The 22,339-nt window shown below is 39.5% G+C and overlaps 1 protein-coding gene across 2 annotated transcripts in view; it reads left to right on the top strand.

Moving 5' to 3' along the window:
- The window catches only part of LOC128694048 (uncharacterized), a 127,777-nt gene that overhangs the window by 71,605 nt on the left and 33,833 nt on the right, over window positions 1-22,339 (top strand). The window contains exon 4 of one of the 2 annotated variants that reach the window (XM_070080567.1): window positions 2,432-2,629. In XM_070080567.1, coding sequence (XP_069936668.1) covers window positions 2,432-2,629 — 198 coding nt within the window. Of the gene's footprint in view, window positions 1-2,431; window positions 2,630-22,339 lie in introns of those variants that run through there. The other variant, XM_070080569.1, reaches the window with a different exon arrangement.

Here is a 22,339-nt window from a genome sequence, read left to right as displayed (position 1 = left end):
TAACGTTCTTCTTGGCTCACTCAAAACACAATGGCTACTCCTCTCTCCTTTCGTCTGCGCAGGCGCAGAGCTTCCCATTTTTTATATTATAATTTTTATTAAATACAATGTTTTATTAATTTACATACAATAACACTATTTTCAGAAAATATACTATATATTTTCCACAGTAACAGTAAGATTGTGTATGTACAAAACAGAGTCGCTGAAATCAATCAAATACAGGAGAAATATAACAGTTTGGGTCAGCATATGTTAACCTTTAATCACATTCCTGGTGACGAGAATCCAGCTGACTTCTTGTCTCGAGGCTTGACTTATGAAAAATTTGTGAGTGCTTTATCGTGGTTTAAAGGGCCAAGTTGGCTGGTGGACAAAATTAACTGGCCGGTGCAAAAGGCACATATTGCTCCTGTCGAAATTACGGTGAGCACCGCACCAGTCAGTAGTCCCTCCTTAGCCATTGATATGAATAGGTATTTTTCTTTACCCAAGCTGATTAACATGACAAGGTTAGTGTTTAAATTTATAAGTAAGATGAATATCTCATATAATTTTCCCCATCCTCTGAAATACTGGCTACAGAGGGTACAAGAAGAAACCTACAGGGATGAGATTAAATTAATGATGGAAGGAAAAATTGTGAAAAGCTCAATAATAGAAAAGCTGGGGCTGTATTTAGAGGATGATGTAATTAGGTGCAGAGGCAGGTTACAAAATGCTGAATTGGGTGAATATGCTAAACACCCTATCTTGCTGCCTAAAACTCATCACCTGACAACCTTGATTGTCTTTAATGCTCATAATAACGTGATGCATGGTGGGGTACAGGATACCTTAAATTGTATTCAGGAAACCTTCTGGATTCCACAAGGACCGTAGTCACCCCGAGTAGACAGGTGAGAAAGTTTAACCACCCCTGGTCACTGCAGGTGGTTCCTTCGACCTCACAATCTATCCGAGACCATTATGAATTGGATAGCACCCACAAGTACGGCGCTACTAATTAATTGTGGACTGTATAGATTATATTAGTTTAACTGAATGAAGGGGGGGGGGTAGGTTGCACATGTATATATCCATCAAGGAAAAAACACTTGTATATAATACCACCACTTACCAGATATTCTCTGGTGGTCATTTGATGTAGCTGGATCACCCCCAACCTATCCAATTACAACATACCTAACTCGCCAGTATCAGTCTGCTATAACTAGAAGGGTTACTTAACTGTGGGTGATTGATGCTCCTTATTTCCTCCATTCACTATCTCATTTTGATGTCCTGTTACACCGACATGGTTCTTATTGAACATTAAAATGGTATAAAATACCGACAGGTTGTTAGGTAAGACACATATGCAACAGTTAGGTATCTTTATTATGAAACGTTTCGCCTACACAGTAGGCTTCTTCAGTCAAGTACAGAAAAGTTGATAGAAGCAGAAGATACTTGAAGACGATGTAATCAGTCCATCACCCTTAAAGTTTTGAGGTGGTCAGTCCCTCAGTCTGGAGGGACTGACCACCTCAAAACTTTAAGGGTGATGGACTGATTACATCGTCTTCAAGTATCTTCTGCTTCTATCAACTTTTCTGTACTTGACTGAAGAAGCCTACTGTGTAGGCGAAACGTTTCATAATAAAGATACCTAACTGTTGCATATGTGTCTTACCTAACAACATGGTTCTTATTCCAGCAGGACGAGGTATCCGTTGGTTTGTCCCAGTTTAGAAGTCGTGACTCCATAAAAACTTCACTATCCTCGGGACAGGAACCACGAGGACTAAGCGTGTTCATTCGGAGCAAGGCGACTTATTTCACTTCACACATTCTCTTAACTTAGTGTTATTATCAGCGATTACATTACAATTCACACAACGATTTAAAGTTTCATAATTATTATGCACATTATAGGTCACTCCATTAAGATCTGAGACCGATGAGTGATGATTAAATCACGGGTATTTTCCCCTGGACACTCCATGGCGTCGCACCAGTCACCACCGGTCCTACCATTATTCACTAATTTTACCACTTTATTACGGTGGTCCCATAAATCACGTTCCCTCACTCTTCACCAGGACCAGTTACGACACTTCCTATTATGAAGTGAGGCCTATATTAATCCTTAGGCCGCTGTGAACGCCAATTTCCTTGTCCCATGCTTTCCCAGCCTCTTAACTCCATTCAAAACACTCCTGCTCGTGATGCCTCGTCTCGACCTCTCCTGCCCATCAGCGCAGGCGCAGAGCTTCCCTGTTGGCTCTAGTCCATTTTCAAATACATTTCCTGACCCACTTCAACACATTAAACACCTATTAGGCACTATAGCTTCGGAAATTAAATAATTTCCACAGTGGTTGCAGCAGTGATGGTGGTAGTGTTGTAGATCATCAACAGTCTACTACAGTTGTGTCATCATCAACAGGTACGACATGATCATGTGTTATAGCAACACAGTAACAGTGGCGGGCATCCAAGACATGATCAATCGCCTGCATGACCACGGTGTTAAGGTGGTGCATTCATTAACAGTACGCACCAACGACAGCGACAGCATCCCAGCATCCAAGAAGCACCAGCTGGTCACCCAGGCTAAGACAATACTCAACTGTTACTTAGCAATGTGAGTGTCTGTGTTACTTGTGTTATTATCCTCTTAATGGTAGCACCTATATTCATGATAGCCCACCATCATCGCAGCTACTTTCATGGTAGGCGGAATATTCATGACAGCTACCATCATGGTAACTGTTATATTTATGATAACTATCATCATGGTAACTATATTTATGGAAGTTGCAATGTTCATGGTAGCAGCCATCATGGTAAACTACCTTCATAGTATTAACTATATTCATGATGGTTACGAGCATGGTAACTATCATCATGGTAGCTGTCATATACATGATAGCTAATATCAATATAACTAAATTCATGTCCCTCGTGACAGTAATATTAGTTAATTTAAATTCATCAGGAACTAAATAATTGTTAATTTCTGGAATCTCATTTACATAGAGGCTAGGACCTTGGGTAGCTTTAAGAAGAGACTGGACAAATATATGAGTGGGAGGGGCTTTGTTTGAATGGTGTCATTGGGTACGGGAGTTATTTCTTGAGTAGCTTTAGGTAGATGTCGTTTTGATAAGGACCTGCCTCGTATGGGCCAGTAGGCCTTCTGCAGTGTTCCTACATTCTTATGTTCTTATGTTCTTATCATTGTAACTGTCTTCGTGGTACCCGGAGTTTACCTGGAGAGGGTTTCGGGGGTCAAAGCCCCCGCTGCTCGGTCTGAGACCAGGCCTCGTGGTGGATCAGGGTCTGATCAACCAGGCTGTTACTGTTGGCAGCACGCAAACTGACGTATGAATCAGAGCTGGTTGGGTAGGTACTGACTTTAGGTGCCTGTCCAGCGCCTTCTTGAAGACAGCCAGGGGTCTATTGGTAATCCTCCTTATGTATGCTGGGAGGCAGTTGAACAGTCTTGGGCCACGGACACTTATTGTGTTGTCTCTCAGTGTACTCGTGGCGCCCTTCCTTTTCATCGGGGGAATGTTGCATCGTCTGCCGAGTCTTTTGCTTTCATAGGGAGTGATTTTCGTGTGCAAGTTTGATACTAATCCCTCTAGGATTTTCCAAGTGTATATTAACATGCCTCTCTCTTTCGCCTGCGTTCCAGGGAATATAGATCAAGGACCTTCAACCGTTACCAGTAATTTAGGTGCCTTGTCGTAATTACGTGTACCGTAAAAGTTCTTTGTACACTCTCCAGGTCAGCAATTTCGCTAGCCTTGAAGGGGGCAGTTAGTGTACAGCAGTATTCCAGACTAGAGAGAAAAAACGATTTGAAGAGAATCATCATGGGTGTGAAGGCTTACTCAGCCCTGTAACAACTTCAGACAGTATTACCAAGGCTGGCTCCTACTCAGGAAAATTAATGAATAGAAAAAGAAATAATAACAGACAATGATAAACACTTTATTATTTAGAAACGGAAAATGTAAAACAATCAAACATGAATGTGTATCCTAATTGAAAGAAAATGAAAAATGAAAAATATAAATGATATCTGAATTCAACGCTAATACATATAAAACTTGGGTGTCTGGTGTTGGTGGCACTGCGTGTTGTTGAAATCGTAGCCGTTGCTGATGATGGGGGGGGGTCGCAGGTGTTGGTTACAACCCACTGGCTAGTTATTCACAGTATAGCCTTGAATAATCCGTCCAGATGACAGGAGAGCAGGTTTTTTTCTGCTGCAATGATGAGGGGTTATATCCTGCTACTTGCATACACAAACAAGTAAGTGGATCCAAAATTTTGGACGTCTCGGAACGTTAGTCCGTCTCCTTCAATTCTACTCATTGATTGGCAGGTGACCCTCTCTGTCATCCAAGCTGGAAAGATAGACAGGTTACCCACTGCTTAAGAAATTACTCTCCATGATAAGTACAATACCTAAAAGATGTGGTGATTATTAAACATTTAACATAAAGACTGAAAGGACTAAGTTAATTATTGGTCAAAAGTGAAGCTTTCAACCAATAAGTTCACTAAAATATGATTAGGCGTGTACTTACAGTAGTGTTGGGAGCTGTGAGTCGAGTGATTTACTGTTGACTGGAGCCCCACACATCACCTTTCGGGGGGGGGAGAGGAAGGGGAAGGGATAGCGGTAGCTAGACTGACCCTACCTTAACAAGTAGCTGGCAATCAAACTATCACTTTCCGGGAGGGGGAAAAAGGGGAAAATAGCGGGAGCTGGACTTACCCTACCTTAACAAGTAGCCGGCAATGAAACTATTGTTACTATATACTCCCTTGCTACTCCTATCTATTGAACTTTTCCCTCAAACTCCCCCATACCAAGACTTATAGTCAAGGAGTATAAGAAGAATAGGCGAGGAAAAAGTTCTAACATGTGGAAGTTGCATAAGGCAACAAATCTACTGACTGTCACGACTTAACCAGTCAGAGAAATAATTGGATGAACCATTGATATACACAATATGGAACTTAAAAGTCTGGAGTGCCAATGTCCACCTCAAGAGGCGACTGTTGGTTCCCTTAACAGTTTCTAGATATATCAAAGGTTTGCGGTCCGTTTCTAAAATGAATTCTTTTCCCAGCAAATAAAATTTAAGTTTGGAGATACCCCACACAAGAGCCAAACATTCCTTTTCTATGGTGGAGTATCTTGTTTCTGCGGGAAGGAGTTTCCGGCTTAGGAAGCATACAGGGAAGGGAGTACCATCACGGTATTGTAGTAGCACTGCACCTAAGCCAGTATTGGAGGCATCAGTTCTTAAACAAAATGTTTTATTAATATCTGGAATCTTAAGTATAGGGTCTTTCGAAAAGATGCTTTTAATCTCATTAAACTCTTCCCGAGCTACGTCAGAAAGTTCAAGAGGTTCCTTCACAGACTTTTTAAGGAAGTCAGATAAGATGCCTGTAAGATCAGTAAGGTTCGGGATAAACCGTGCATAAAAATTTACAGAACCAAGGAAGCTACGCATGAGCTTCTTGGTTTTGGGGAATTTAAATTCTAATAAAGCTTTGATCTTACTGGGGAGAGGCTGCAGAGAGTTATTAGAAAGTATCAGTCCAAGATATCTAATCTTGTTATACCAAAGGAAGCATTTCTTTGGTTTGGCAGTGAGGCCATGTGAGCGTAACCTACGCAAAACTGACGTTAATGTTTGGATATGTTTGCCCCACGTAGATGTCATTACGTAAATGTTATCAAAATAAACTGAAACATTTGGCATATTACCCAAGACCTTTCTCATAAGTCTCACGTAGGTAGCACAGGGAATTACCAAACTGAAGGGCATAGTTCATATTGCATCAGTCATTGGTGGGTAGGAAAAGCGGTGTACTGCTTAGAAGAAGGATCTAACATTACTTGATGATATGCCTGTGCAATATCAATCTCTGAAAAGAAGGAAGAGTCATAAAATTTGTGTAGATCGCTATCTATTAAGGGCATAGGCTCAGCATCCCACCGAGTTGGTGGCCTGGTGGCTAACACTCTCGCTTCACACGGCGAGGGCCTGGGTTCGATTCCCAGCCAGAGTAGAAACATTGGGCGTGTTTCTTTCCACCTGTTGTCTGTGTTCCCCATCAGTAAAATGGGTACCTAGGTGTTAGTCGACTGGTGTGGGTCGCATCCTGGGACACTGACCTAATTTGCCCGAAATGCTGAGCATAACAAGGGGATTTCTATGCAGTAGTATGTCATTGTTGTCAGCTAGGACTGTATACCTTGTACATGTACTTGTAGTAAATAAAGATATTATATTATTATAGTTATAGCATTAAGGCCTCTGAAGTCAATAGCAAGTCTATATGAATTATCCTCCTTTTCAACCATGACTACTGGTGAGCAATATGCAGATACTGAAGGTTCAATGATCTTTAGTTTTAATAATTTGTCTACCTCTCGGTCAAATGCATCCCTAAGGTGAACTGGAACTGGGTATAATTTCCGTTTGATCGGATTGTCCGTCAATAAGTTAATCTTATGGACTACCGTGGAGGTAACACCTGGAATATCAGTAAAGACGTCTGAAAAGTTACTCACACATTGAAGTAGTTCATGTCTCTTATGGTCATCCAAAGAGTCATTAATATTAATGTTGGTTGCGCCCGAGTGGTCAAGAGTCACCAAGTCATGTAGTTCTTCATCATAGTCTAAGTTAGAGGTGTCAATTACGCACACCTTACATTCTTCAGTTGTCTTATCAAGTTCGTGTGGAAAAACTAAGTCAAAGTTATTAAGGCAGCTAACCGAATTTCTTCGGTAATATTTCTTAAGGATGTTGATATGATAAAGCTTAGGTTTCCCCTTGACTTCTATGAGGTAGTCAACTTTCCTACAAATTTTTAACACTTTATATGGACCTTTCCATGCTACTAATAATTTATTTGACTTGATAGGCAAAAGTACCAGAACTTCATCCCCTACTTTAAAACTTCTCCTCTGACTTTTGGAATCAAAATAGGTTTTGTACTTGTCCATTGACAAGCTTAAGTTTTTCGAAACTATGTCAGAGGTCTCCTCAAGTTTGGATCTAAGGTCAAGGAGAGACTGGTAAGAAGACTGAACCTCAGCCTTTACGTCCTCATTAGTCCATAAGTCATGAAGGATGGACAATTGGCCTCTGGCCTGTCTACCATAGAGAAGTTCAAAAGGTGAAAACCCCAAAGAGTCACTGGGAACTTCCCTCATGGCAAACAAAGCACAGGGTATGTAACGATGCCACTCCTTAGGTTTAAGGGAGCAAAGTTTCCTTAAAATGGACTTGAGAATCGAATGCTGGCGTTCAATCCTCCCATTACAGCTGGGATGATAGGGTGTGGTGAAGAGAGGCTTCACTCCCAGAAGCTGATAGAGATGTTGCATTAAGTCAGATGTGAATTGTGTCCCACGGTCAGACAAAATTTCTCTAGGGATGCCCACTCTGGAGAAGATGGACAAAAGGGCTTCAGCCACCTCTGTAGTAGTTATGGTCTTTAATGGAACAGCTTCAGGGAAACTCGAAGCATAATCAACTAATGTTAATATATATCTATGTCCCCCAGATGAAAGTGGAGATAAAGGACCAACAATGTCAATAGCTACTCTTTCAAAGGGTACCGTAAAGACTGGCATTTTGACCATAGGTACTCGCCTGGTACCTCGGGAGGATGACAGTTGGCAAACTTTACACGATCTACAATAGGTAGTGACATCTGAGGACATTTTAGGCCAAAAATAGGTTTCCCTAATTTTATTTAAGGTTTTACGATGCGAGAAATGTCCGGCCACTGGCAGGTCATGAGCCATTTTAAGAACAGTCTCTCTGCATTTACTTGGAACAACTAAGATGGAATAGTCTATCTCATCTGAATTTAATTTGAATACTGACTTGTACAAGATACCTTTTATATATTCAAATTTATATGAAAAGTTTTTTCCTTTGGATAACTTGATTTTGTCTGGCTACATTATGACAATTCTGAAGAGAAGGGCAATTACGTTGTAAATTTACAAAAGAGTCCTTCGATATATCTAAAGGCTTAAAGTCAGGGAAAATCAAAGGATGGATAGTAGGAGAAGCCTGGGCTTTGGTCTGAGCCCTAGTCAAGATATTTATGGTATCGGAGGTGATGTCTTCACTTTCATCTAACAAGTGAACCGGTGATCCTACTACCTCGCTTTCGAGAGTAGCATCACTGGTTTTTAATCCCACATGAATCTCACGAGACATTGTCTCATCTGAACTTTCGAGGGGCTTCTCTGATTCTACAGGAAGAGGATCTGAAAAGCTTATGTCCACCTTTGGTGATGAAAGGTCAACCTCAGAAGGAAGAATGGCACCTTTTACATTACCTATTAGTACGGAGCAAGAAGTGATGGGAGCTAGTACGGCTTCAGACCAACCTGTGAACCATTTAGACCTAATGTAACAACGGATGGTAGGAAAAGTGTCTGTACGGCCCAAGTAGTCTGAAAGTATAGCAGAGGAATGAGTTTCTTTAAGGTTAGGGAACAGCTTATCAGAAATGACTATACATGTGCATCCAGTGTCTCGTAAAATGGTAGATACATTAAGTCCATTAACTGTTCCTGAACAGAAGGGTGCTTGGTCATTACAGTCTTTAAAACATCTTCCAACTTTTTGGACCTTCTTAGAAGGACAATCTGGACGTTTATGTCCCTTAACACCACACAAATGACAAACAGGAATAAAAAAAGTCATTTTACTTTCCACTAGAGGCTTTGATTTCTTAAGGTCTGATGAACCCTTGCCCTTAGGGTTCGATCCCTTTAGGTCTTTATAGGAATTGTGAGCCTCAGCATACAGGTCAGCAGCCTCAGCAACTTCCTCAGCTTTAATCAGGTTACGTTCTCTGATGAATGTTCGTATCTGATGGGGAAGAGCTGTCAGGAACTGGTCAGCAACCATGAAGTCTCTAAGAGATTCATAACTGCGATCGATTCCTGAACTCTCTATCCAAAAGTCGAACAAACGAAAGAGTGTTACCTGTAACTGCTGAAAGTTCTGGCCAGGCTGTAAGGTGGCATACCTGAAATCTTTCCTGTAAGAATTAGTGGTTTTTTGATATGCTTTAAGGATTGCCTTCTTCAGTAGGTTATAATTACATATAATATCCTGTGACAAAGTTGCATAGATATTCAAGGCTGTACCAGAAAATAACATTCCTAACCTGGTAGCCCAGGTGTCAGCAGGCCATTCACAGAGGGTAGCGGTATTTTCAAACCTGATAATGTATGAAGTTATGTCTTCTCCCTCTGTGAAGGGAGGTAAATTAGGTGTTGGAATATGTGTACTGACTGCACGTTGTTCCATTACTCCTTCCTCTAATTGTTGTTGTGTAAAAGTTAACTTTTTATTCTCTAATTCAAGGCGAGATTTTTCGAGCTCGCAATCCTTTTCTCTCTCTATTAACTCATGTTCTCTATCCTTTGCTCTCTCCTCAAGTTCTCTTAATTTAACTTGTTCCTCACGTATCTTAGCTTGTTCCTCACGTATTTTAGCTTGTTCCTCACGTTCTCTAGCTCTTTCCTCACGATCAAGTCTATCACGCTCTTTTTGGTCTTCTCGCTCTCTTTCTAAATGTCTTTCTTGGCTTTTGCTTTCAATTCTCTCTCTCTCCTTTTTCTCCTGTCTTTCAAGGTTCTCTTTCTCCTTTTTCTCTTCTCTTTCGATTCTCTCTCTCTCCTTTTTCTCTTCTATTTCCCTTTCTAACTGTCTTTCTTCTCTCTCAATTCTCTCTCTTTCAAGTCTTTCCTGGATCTTAGCACTAATGAAAGATTCTAAATTTTTCCCTGTTATTCCTAACTTACTTCCAGCGTTCATCCAAAACTGGTATTCCTCCATATTTGCAAGAATAACTTAAACTACCAGGGGAAAAATGAAAAGGGTCTCAAAGAAAACGGAGGGTTCAATTCCTGCTCTGCTCAAACTGTAAATAAACCAGAGGGCTCGATCCCTGCTTCAATTAAACAATATGTATTAATGAAAACGAAGGTTTCTATGCCGGCTCTGAGCAAACAGTAAGTAGAATGGGGTCACTTGACCATCCAATCTTCTCACCAACAAATCAAGAGTGTCCTACGACAGTTCCCTTGATAAAATAAAGAGCTCAATGAAACAAATTTTCACTGGAAAATCTCGGGTTCCTAGAGTCTAATCCTCCAAAGTGTTTCAAGCTCACACAAAAAGATGGCAGAATTAAATATTATATCCTGCCTGACTTGACTTACAATAAATTGAGACTATAACAATCACCAAATCTTTTAAATACCTGTACTGTAGTCCTACCATAGAGAATGATTACTCATGGCTGGTGGTAACCGTCTGTGGTATGCAGCTTTGAAGTTCCAATGGTAGATTCGAGATGGAATTGAATCTTGATTCAGTAGAGTTGATCCTGGCAAGGTCGCCACTTGTGAAGGCTTACTCAGCCCTGTAACAACTTCAGACAGTAGTACCAAGGCTGGCTCCTCCTCAGGAAAATTAATGAATAGAAAAAGAAATAATAACAGACAATGATAAACACTTTATTATTTAGAAAAGGAAAATGTAAAACAATCAAACATGAATGTGCATCCTAATTGAAAGAAAATGAAAAATGAAAAATATAAATGATATCTGAATTCAATGCTAATATATATATAAAACTTGGGTGTCTGGTGTTGGTGACACTGCGTGTTGTTGAAATCGTAGCCGTTGCCAATGATGGGGGGGGGATCGCAGGTGTTGGTTACAACCCACTGGCTAGTTATTCACAGTATAGCCTTGAATAATCCGTCCAGATGACAGGAGAGCAGGTTTCTTTCCGCTGCAATGATGAGGGGTTATATCCTGCTACTTGCATACACAAACAGGTAAGTGGATCCAAAATTTGGGACGTCTCGGAACGTTAGTCCGTCTCCTTCAATTCTACTCGTTGATTGGCAGGTGACCCTCTCTGTCATCCAAGAGTAGTGTTGTGAGCTGTGATTCAAGTGATTTACTGTTGGCCGGAACCCCACATGTCACCTTTCGGGGGGGGGGGAAGAGGGAGGGGAAGGGATAGTGGGAGCAAGACTGACTCTACCTTAACAAGCAGCCGGCAATCAAACTATCACTTTCGGGGAATGGGAAAAAGGGGGGAATAGCGGGAGCTGGACTTACCCTACCTTAACAAGTAGCCGGCAATGAAACTATTGTCACTATATACTCCCTTGCTACTCCTATCTATTGAACTTTTCCCTCACAATGGGCTTGGCATCCCTAGTTTTGAAGGTTCTCATTATCCATCATATCATTTTCCTAGCAGGTGCAGTAGATACATTGTTCTGTTTATTATTACTCTTTGTGTTCTATTTGTCAGGAAGTTGTAGATCCATCTACCAACTTTTCCTGTTATTCCTTTATCGCGCATTTTATGCGCTATTACACCATGGTCACACTTGTCGAAAGCTTTTGCAAAGTCTGTGTATACTACATCTGTATTTTGTTTATCCTCTACAGCATCGAGGACCTTGTCATAGTGGTCCAGTAGCTGGGACAGGCAGGAGAGACCTGCTCTAAACCCGTGTTGCCCTGGGTTGTATAAGACCTTGTGTTATAATTAACTATTGTGACTTCGTGTTAAAATTATCTAGTGTGACCTTGTGTTATAATTATCTAGTGTGACCTTATGTTAAAATTATCTAGTAAGACCTTGTGTTATAATTATCTAGTGTGACCTTGTGTTATAATTATCTACTAAGACCTTGTGTTATAATTATCTAGTGTGACCTTGTGTTATAATTATTTAGTAAGACCTTGGAAACTCTGTCCAGGTAAACTCCAGGTAAGACCTTGTGCTATTATTACCCAGTAGAAGATAGAGGTATGGGTGTGTGTGGTACACAGTCAGGTTGCAACACTAGGGTTGGTAACAGTAAATGTGTAAAAGGCATTCATCATGAAGTTATAAATAAAGACAATAGATCAGGTCAGCAAACAAAAGGGGGACAGCAGAGGGCAGCAAGGGACTAGCTCCCTTAAGGTTTACTATACTAACAGCAGGAGTGTAAGAAATAAGATAGATGAGCTAAGATTAATTGCAAGTGCAGGAAACATAGATATTATTGCTATGACAGAGACCTGGCTTAATCTGAAAGATAGAGAGATGCCTTCTGAATGTCACATACAAGGCTATAAATTATTCCACACTTACAGGGTCAACAGGAAGGGTGGTGGAGTAGCGATGTATGTCAGAGACAATTTAAATTGTTGTGTTAGACAAGATATAAAATTAGAAGAGTCGGCAACTGAATCTGTTTGGTTACAGCTTCTCGAGGGCCGTGAAAAACTAATTTTGGGTGTGATTTACAGGGCCCCAAATCTTGATAGGGAGTGCAGTAAACTTCTATGGGACGAAATTCGTAAGGCCTCTACATACGAAAATGTTGTGCTAATGGGAGATTTCAACTATAGACAGATTGACTGGAGCAATTTGACAGGAAATTTAGAGTCAGGTGACTTTCTTGATACGATCCAGGATTGTTTTTTAAAACAGTTTGTGACAGAGCCAACTAGGGGAAATAACCTCCTTGACTTGGTTCATGCCAGTAGGGAAACACTAATTAATAATCTTGAGGTTAATGATGAACTTGGGGAAAGTGATCACAAATCTCTCGGTTTTAATATATCATGGAATTCCCCTAATAATGGCAATCAAGTCTCTGTCCCTGACTTTCGCTTGGCTGATTTCATAGGACTGAAAAATTACTTAGGTGGGCTGAACTGGAATGTCCTGACTAAGAGTCAGGTAGGTGGTGATGGTTGCCGATATGACGCTTTCCAGGGCAATTATTGATTCCATAAATTTTCCCACTATGGAGGTAAGGCTTATTGGTCTATAGTTCGAAGCTAATGACCTGTCAGCTACTTTGAAAATAGGTCTCACATACCTTTTTCCACTTATATGGCACCATGCCAGTTTGCAGTGATATGTTGAAAAGATTAGCCAAAGGTTTGCTAAGCTCCTCTTTACATTCCTTTAGAACCCTTGCGTACAGTTAATCAGGGCCTGGGGATTTGTTAGGTTTTAATTTATCTATCTGCCTAAGGACCATGTCACTTGTGACCTTAATCGTGCATAGTTTATTAACATCCTGTTCAACATAATTTATTATTTATGGAATGTCGCTAGTATCTTCCTGTGTAAAAACTGAGAGGAAGTATGTGTTAAAAATTCTACACATTTCCTTATCACCGTCCTTGAGCTGACCCGAGTAACTTTTGCGTGGGCCTATCTTGTCCCTGATCTTACTTCTGTATACCTGTTAGACTTCGATTCTTTTGCAACCTTAACTTCATAACCGCTTCTTGTTTTTCTTATTCCTTTTTTTTTATTTCTCTCTTTAACTGAATATATTGATTTCTTAATTGCCCCTCTCCTCTTTTGATTTGCCTATATATGCTTCTCTTTTGACCAGTGAGATGTTTTAATCTATTTTTCATCCATTTAGGATCATTTTTGTTTGATCTGATTTCCCTATTTGGAACATAAGTTGTCTGAGCAGCTAGAACTATGCCCTGGAAAACGTCATATCAGCAACCATCACCACCTACCTGACCCATAGTCAGGTCATTTCAGTTCAGCCCACCCAAGTATTTTTCAGTCCTGTGAAATCAGCCAAGCAGAAGTCAAGGACAGAGACTTGATTGCCACTATTAGGGGAATTCCATGCTATCTTAAAACTGAGTGATTTGTGATCACTTTATTCAAGCTCATCATTAACCTCAAGATTATTAGTTAGTGTTTCCCTACTGGCAAGAACCAAGTCAAGCAGGTTATTTCCTCTAGTTGGTTCTCTCACAAACTGTTTTAAAAAACAATCCTGAATCATATCAAGAAAGTCACTTGATTCTAAATTTCCTGTCAAATTGCTCCAGTCAATCTGTCTATAGCTGAAATCTCTTATTATCACAACATTTTCGTATGTAGAGGCCTTACGAATTTCGTCCCACAGAAGTTTACTGCACTCCCTATCAAGATTTGGGGCCCTGTAAATCACATCCAAAATTAGTTTTTCACGGCCCTCGATAAGCTGTAACCAAACAGATTCAGTGGCTGTCGCTTCTAATTTTATATCTTATCTTACACAACAATTTAAACTGTCTGTGACATACATCGCTACTCCACCACCCTTCCTGTTGACCCTGTCAGTGTGGAATAATTTATAGCCTTGTATGTGACATTCAGAAGGTATCTCTCTATCTTTCAGATTGAGCCAGGTCTCTGTTATAGCAATAATATCTATGTTTCCTGCACTTGCAATTAATCTTACACTCCTGCTATTAATATAGTAGACCTTTAGGGAGCTAGTCCCTTGCTGCCCTCTGCTGTCTCCCTTTGTTTGCTGACCTGATCTATTATATTTATTTATAACTTCATGATGAATGTCTTTTACACATTTACTGTTTTCAACCCTAGTGTTGCAACCTGACTGTGCACCACACACACCCATACCTCTATCCCATATCAGTTTAAAATCCTAGGCATTTCAGCAATGGCTCTCTTCATTGAGTTTGCAAGTGCTACCACCACATCCCCAGAGAAATGTATCCCATCCCTTGCATACATATCATGTTTGCAATAAAAGTTGTTCCAGTTGTCAATGAATGGGATTACAAGTTCCTTGCATTATCTGTCTAGCCAGTAATTTACACCAATTGCCCTAGACAACCATTCATTGCCCACTCCCCTTCTAGGCAAGATGCTACATATGACCGGAACCCCTCTCTTAGACTTAATCAAATCTATAGCTGACCTGTACTTATCTAGCAGCTCTTCTCTCCTACCCTTCCCAATATCATTTCCACCAGCACTGAGACAGATAATTCAATTCAATTCAAAGTTTATTCTCTATAAGGATTACAATGCTGAGTTTACAGAATTTGGTTATTGTGTGGTTTACATGTAGTAAAATAATGATTACAGAGTGTACCACTAGAACACCTAGCATGGCTAGGCATTTCGGGCAGACTTAGATTAATTCTTAATTTTAAAATATTACAAATTATGAGGTAAGTTGGTATTATGGCTAAGTGACTAAATACTAGTTTGTGAGTTTAGCAATGTGAATGCTTTTGTTTTGGCACAGTACATAGTTTCAGTATTGGAGTATCACAGGCCAACTTATGACTAGTTAAGATTCATTATTTTAAGATTGAGATTGATATTTCTGTTTATGGGTTTATGGTCAAATGGGTGACCATAATGGGCTTGTTCCCATTACCTGACATAATATTATCCAGCTGTTGACTATGTCACTAACACCAGCTACAGGGAAGCACACTCTATCTCTTACCTTCTTATTCCTATTACAGAAAGCACAGTCCATATAACGTACCTGTGAGTCACCAACCACAAAGATGTGCTTACCTCTATTTGCAGGAGAAGCGATTTCCTACGTTCAAATCTTCTGTCTTAACTTTCCTTATTTTGATGCTCTTCCCATTACTAGGAACCACTTACCACTTGTAGCAGGTGCTGGACTGCACCTCACTGCTGGTAACCGTTGCTACCTCCTCACCTACAGCCTCCTCGCAGCGAGAGACAGACTACACCTCGCTGCTGGTAGCCTCATTCCCCTCCATCATTCCAGCGACCTCACACTCTCTCCCAAACCCATTGAGGTGAACCTTCATCCTCCTAGTTTCCTCCTGGAAGCAAGACTTCCTCCTTCAACTCTCCAACCTAAGACAGAGGGTGTGCCTCCCAGGAGCTGGTGTTGGTTATATAGTCATCAGGTTGGATAATATTATGTCAGGTAATGGGAACAAGCCCATTATCTGTCTAAGTGCTGGTAGAAATGACATTGGGAAGGGCAGGAGACAGGAGGTACTGGATAAGTACAAGTCAGCCATAGAAATAGTCAGGTCTAAGGGAGGGATCCCTATCATATGTAATATTTTGCCTAGAAGGGGAGTGGGCAATGAATGGATGTCTAGGGCAATTGGTATAAATTGCTGGCTAGACAGGTACTGCAAGGAACTTGCAGTTCCATTCATTGATAACTGGGACAAATTCTATGGCAAACATGATATGTATACAAGGGATGGGGTTCGTCTCTTTGGGGCTGGAGTGGTTGCATTAGCCAATTCGATTGAGGGGGTAATTGATGACTTGTCTAGGACTTTAAACTGATAGATTATAGAGGTATGGGTGTTTGTGGGAAGCAATCTGGCTGCAGTATTATTGTTGGAAACAGCAGATATCACCAGGATACCTCAGGGATATGTTTAAAAGACATTATTCAAAATAAAGTTCCTAGTAAATGCAAAGCAATTGATCAAAGAGAGATAGTAGAGGGCAGTGAGTGACTAGGTTTACTATACAAATAGTAGGAGTCTAAGAAATAAGATAGATAAGCTAAGATTACTCACAAGTGCAGGTAATATAGATATTATTGCTATAACAGAGACCTGGTTCAACTTGAAAAACAGGGAAATGCCTTCTGAATGCAACATTCAGGGTTATAAACTATTCCACACTGATAAGGTCAACAGGAAGGGGGGGGGGGGAGTGGCAATGTATGTCAGAAAAAATTTAAATTGTCTTAGACATGATATAAGATTAGAAACATCGAACACAGAATCTGTTTGGCGACAGTTTCTCGAGAGTCGTGAAAAAATAATTTTGGGTGTGATTTATAGGCCCCCAAACTTTGATAGGGAGTGCAGTAAGCTGTTATGGGACGAAATTCATAAGGCATCTAGATATGAAAATGTTGTGTTAATGGGAGATTTTAACTTTAGACAAATTGATTGGAACAATATGACAGGAAATCTTGAGTCTAGTGACTTTCTTGATACAGTTCAGGATTGCTTTTTTAAACAGTTTGTGATAGAACCAACTAGAGGAAACAATCTGCTTGACTTGGTTCTTGCCAACAAAGATTCACTAATTAATAATCTTGAGGTTAATGTTGAGCTTGGGGAAAGTGATCACAAATCACTTAGTTTCAATATATCATGGAATTACCCAGTAAACTTCAATCAAGTCTCTGTCCCAGACTTCCGCTTGGCCGATTTCATGGGACTGAAAACATACCTGGGTGGGCTAAACTGGGATGATCTGACTATGGGTCAGGTAGCCGGTGTTGGTTGTCAATATGACATTTTTCAGAGCATAGTTCTAGCTGCCCAGACAACTTTTGTTCCGAGTAGAGAGATTAGATCTAACAAAAATGATCACAAATGGATAAACAATAGATTATAACATCTCATTGGTCAAAAGAGAGGCATTTTTAGACGTATTAAAAAAGGAGATGGGCAGTTAAGAAATCAATATATTCAGTTAAAGAGACAAATAAAAAAAGGAATAAGGAAAACAAAAAGGGATTATGAGGCTAAGGTCGCAAGGGATTCGAAGACTAACCCAAAAGGGTTCTTTCAGGTATACAGAAGAAAGATTAGGGACAAAATAGGCCTACTAAGGAGTAGCTCAGGCCAGATCACTGACAGTGATAAGGATGTGTGTGAAATTTTCAGTTCTTACTTCCTCTGAGTTTTTACTCAGGAAGATACTAGTGAAATTCCAGAAATAATAAATTATGTAGAACAGGACGATAATAAACTATGCACGATTGTCGTAACTGGTGACATGATCCTCAGACAAATAGAGAAATTAAAGACTAACAAATTCTCAGGCCCTCAAGAATTATTTCCAAGAGTTTTAAAGGAATGTAAAGAGGAACTTAGCATACCTTTGGCTAATCTTTTTAACATATCACTACAAACTGGCATAGTGCCTGATAAGTGGAAAATGGCAAATGTAATACCTATTTACAAGGCAGGTGACAGGTCCTTGGTTTCGAACTATAGACCAATAAGCCTTACTTCCATAGTGGGAAAATTTATGGAATCAATAATTGCCGAAGCAATCCGTAGCCATCTTGACAGGCACAGATTGATTAATGAATCTCAACACGGGTTTACAAAGGGGTGTTCCTGTCTTACGAATTTACTAACTTTTTTCACTAAGGTGTTTGAGGAGGTAGATCATGGTAATGAATATGATATTGTGTATATGGACTTCAGTAAGGCTTTCGATAGAGTTCCACACCAGAGGCTTTTAAGGCACACGAAATAAGAGGATAAATTTTTTCCTGGGTAGAGGCATGGTTGACAAATAGGCAGCAGAGAGTTTGCATAAATGGGGAGAAATCAGAGTAGGGGCACGTCACAAGCGGTGTTCCTCAGGGGTCAGTGTTGGGCCCGTTGTTGTTCACAGTCTACATAAACAACATAGATGAGGGAATAAATAGCGACATAAGCAAATTTGCTGATGACACCAAAATAGGCCGTCCAATTCATTCTATTGAGGACATTAGAGCACTCCAGGATGATTTGAATAGACTGATGCAATGGTAGGAGAAGTGGCAGATGCAGTTTAATATAGAAAAATTAAAAATTCTAAATGTTGGACAGGACAATAACCATGTCACTTATAAACTTAATAGTGTAGATCTTAATACTACTGATTGCGAAAAGGATTTGGGAGTTAAGGTTAGCAGTAATCTGAAGCCAAGACAACAGTGCATAAGTGACACTCGAAATCGTAATGACACGATTGCAAACTGTCTGAAGTTTTGAGACTCTCTGACCGCGGGTTCAAATCCCGTCCGTGGTATGGTTTTTTTTAGTGCATAAGTGTTCGCAATAAAGCTAACAGAAACCTCGGCCTCGTCTCAAGAAGTAAAAATAATAGAAGTCCTCAGGTTGTTCTTCAACTCTATATATCCTTGGTTAGGCCTCATTTAGACTATGCTGTAATAAAGTAGGTAGAATTACCGACAATATGTAAAGTAAAAGGACACAAGTGCAACTAACGGCTTGATAAAGCTCCTGGAGAGCGAAACGTTGCCACAATAAAATGTCACATTAGTTGCACTTGTGTCCTTTTACTAGACTATGCTGCTCAGTTCTGGTCAGCGTATTACAGAATGGATATAAATGCTCTGGAAAACGTACAGAGGAGAATGACAAAGTTGATCCCATGTATCAGAAATCTTCCCTATGAGGATAGACTGAGGCCCTGAATCTGCACTCTCTCGAAAGGCGTAGAATTAGGGATAATATGACTGAGTTGCATAAATGGAAAACAGGAATAATTAAAGGGGATGTAAATAATGTGAAGAAAATTTCCAGCCAGGACAGGACTAGCAGCAATGGTTTCAAGTTGGAAAAGTTCAGATTCAGGAAGGATATAGGAAAGCACTGGTTTGGTAATAGAGTTGTGGATGAGTGGAACAAACTCTCGAGTACAGTTATAGAAGCTAAGTTTTTGTGTTGTTTAAAAAATAGGTTAGAAAAATACATGAGTGGGTGTGGGTGGGTGTGAGTTGGACCTGACTAGCTTGTGCTAGCAGGTCTGGTACCGTGTTCCTTCCTTAGTGGAAGTGACTTGACTAAGTGGTTATTGTTCTATGTCGGGGGATGGAATGGACCTGCTTCGCATGGGTCAGTAGGCCTGCTGCAGTGTTCCTTTTTTGTTATGTTCTTATAATATACAGGTATCTACAGTATTAACATTACAGTATACAGGTAGCTACAGTATTAACATTACAGTATACAGTCAGCTACAGTATTAACATTACAGTATACAGTCAGCTACAGTATTAACATTACAGTATACAGTCAGCTACAGTATTAACATTACAGTATACAGTCAGCTACAGTATTAACATTACAGTATACAGTCAGCTACAGTATTAACATTACAGTATACAGTCAGCTACAGTATTAACATTACAGTATACAGGTAGCTACAGTATTAACATTACAGTATACAGGTAGCTACAGTATTAACATTACAATATACAGGTAGCTACAGTATTAACATTACAGTATACAGGTAGCTACAGTATTAACATTACAGTATACAGGTTGTTACAGTATTAACATTTCAATATACAGGTAGCTACAGTCTTAACATATTAACACTATAATAATAATAATAATAATAATAATAATAATAATAATAATAATAATTTTTCCTTTGGACATGATACATAGTTGTACAAGGAATTATAGTAGTTGGGTGCAACATGCCAAAGCACCTTGCATACAGAGCATTATGGGCAGCTTAAAATTAACTTAAGATTAACTAAGCAATGATATATTCAGTGGTACAAGTTAAAGTAAACAAATTACAACATGAAGTAAAAATAAGTATTTTAAACAATGAAATTTGAACATTTCAATTAAGAAGCATTATAGTCTAACAAATTTGTAGCAGAACAATGTATAACAAAATGATCAATATACTAAATGAAGTTATACAATTTATTAATCCGATCAAATCGAATAAAATCAATGATTTGTAGTGCAGAAAACAGGTCATATGGTCATTAGATGAGTAACTGAGCATTCATGAGAATGGATTATTTTATTAGGTAATATAATTAAAAAAATCATAGTTTGATAGGGTCACAGGTTATACATTTATGAGATACAGCTATTCAATATTTATTTAGTTGTGGGTGAGTAAGCGGGTTTCAAGAAGAGACTTGAATTTATAAACAGTGTTTCGTTTATATTCACAGGTAATGAATTCCAGATTTTAGGGCCTTTTATGTTCATTGAGTTTTAGCATAGTGTTACAAAAAACGCGATTCTAAAAGCTTACAGATCTCCAGGTAATACTAGAAAGGACTGCCCTTCTAGCATCCAGCCTGTTACTGGGTTTTCGTAGCAAGTAGTCAGTATCCTTGTCCAATTATCCATTATAATTCAGTATAATTCAATAGTGCTTCAGGATTACAACTGGTAGGCTACTAACTAAAGAAATTAATTAAGTTGTCTAGGCGTATATCAAATTAAATTAAATTAAATTAATCACAGTAATCAAAATAATATTAATCACTTCTCTCGTGTACAGAAATATTGTGCTGTAGGCACATATCACATTTATGTCTTAAGTACCATCTGGTACATTAACATTTAATAATACAATATACAAATAAGTTTGTGTGCATGTGTGTAAGTGCTCTAAGTAGTTCGCTATGTCTCACAACTCGACTAGACTTAAACAAGTGACTGACAAAGTCCTCAAATAAACTAACTTCTTGACCTACTGGCAGTCAGAACAGTCTGCTTGAACAATAAAACGAATGCTAAGTCCAATAGCAATATAACAAGCAACTGCAACACAGAACCAGGAACAAGGAGATAATATAACGACACTAAGTAGGGACCATCAGCAGATCCTCCACAAAAGTCACAAAACTCCCATACTACTGAATCTAAGATCAGCATAAGAAAATCCCCGACTGTGACAGTGCACAGATACCAGTACAAATTAGGTCAGAAGCTACAGCTCAGGACCTGAGTTGCTCAGAGTGTCTATGCGACACACAACCTCAGTACAACGTCGAAAATCAATAAGTCTATACAATGTTCAGTGAACAGAGTCTCCAGAACCTACAACAATAATCAGACAGAGACGATCTTCCAACAAGGGCCAATAAGGGAGATTTAGGCACTTGTCAAGAATACGTCCAACCACCAAGCGAGTCTAGACCAGACTGAATACTTCAGGCGAGGTGTGATCACCCTCCTCGATCACGTGATAGCTCCGTGGACAGTTGCTGCTCAGCAACAACGAGAAGCTGGCAGAGTAACGAGCCACCAGCGATAGTTACAGTAGTTAGACAACCAAGACTTGAACTACGAGCACATAATATGTTACATCCTACCTAACAAAAGTAACTAAGTCAAATAATAATATAAAGCAATATATTTATGATTTAGCTATTGTCGCAAATATAAGCAATATAAAATTATATGAAAAGGTAATATACATTATATACATATATAATATACATCATATACATTGTAACCCATTCAGTGGTTGCAACACATAGCGTGAGATAGACTCGAGGAACATCAAAGAGTGATCTGTGCCTTGTGTTATGATCATGTGTTCTGTTGAGGTTGGTAAGGAGACGTTTGAGGGGAGTGTTTATATCAGAGTTAAGTGTTCTATGTATGTAGTAGGTGCAGTAATAAGTATGGATGTTTTGTATGGTGAGTAGGGTTAGAGTTTTGAATATTGGTGAAGTGTGCTGCCTGTAGTGGGAATTTGTTATCATTCTGACTGCAGCCTTTTGTTGGGTAATTAGTGGTCTGAGATGGTTTATTGTTGTTGAGCCCCATGCACAAATTCCATTGGTAAGATAGGTGTAAATGAGTGAGTGATATAGTGCCAGGAGGGCTGACTGTGGAACATACTACCGTATCTTCGACAGTATTCCTACAGTCTTGGAGATTTT

This window comes from Cherax quadricarinatus, unplaced genomic scaffold, assembly GCF_038502225.1.
Source record: "Cherax quadricarinatus isolate ZL_2023a unplaced genomic scaffold, ASM3850222v1 Contig609, whole genome shotgun sequence".
Classification (NCBI taxonomy): Eukaryota; Metazoa; Arthropoda; class Malacostraca; order Decapoda; family Parastacidae; genus Cherax; species Cherax quadricarinatus.
This window is presented reverse-complemented; position numbering and strand designations above follow the sequence as displayed.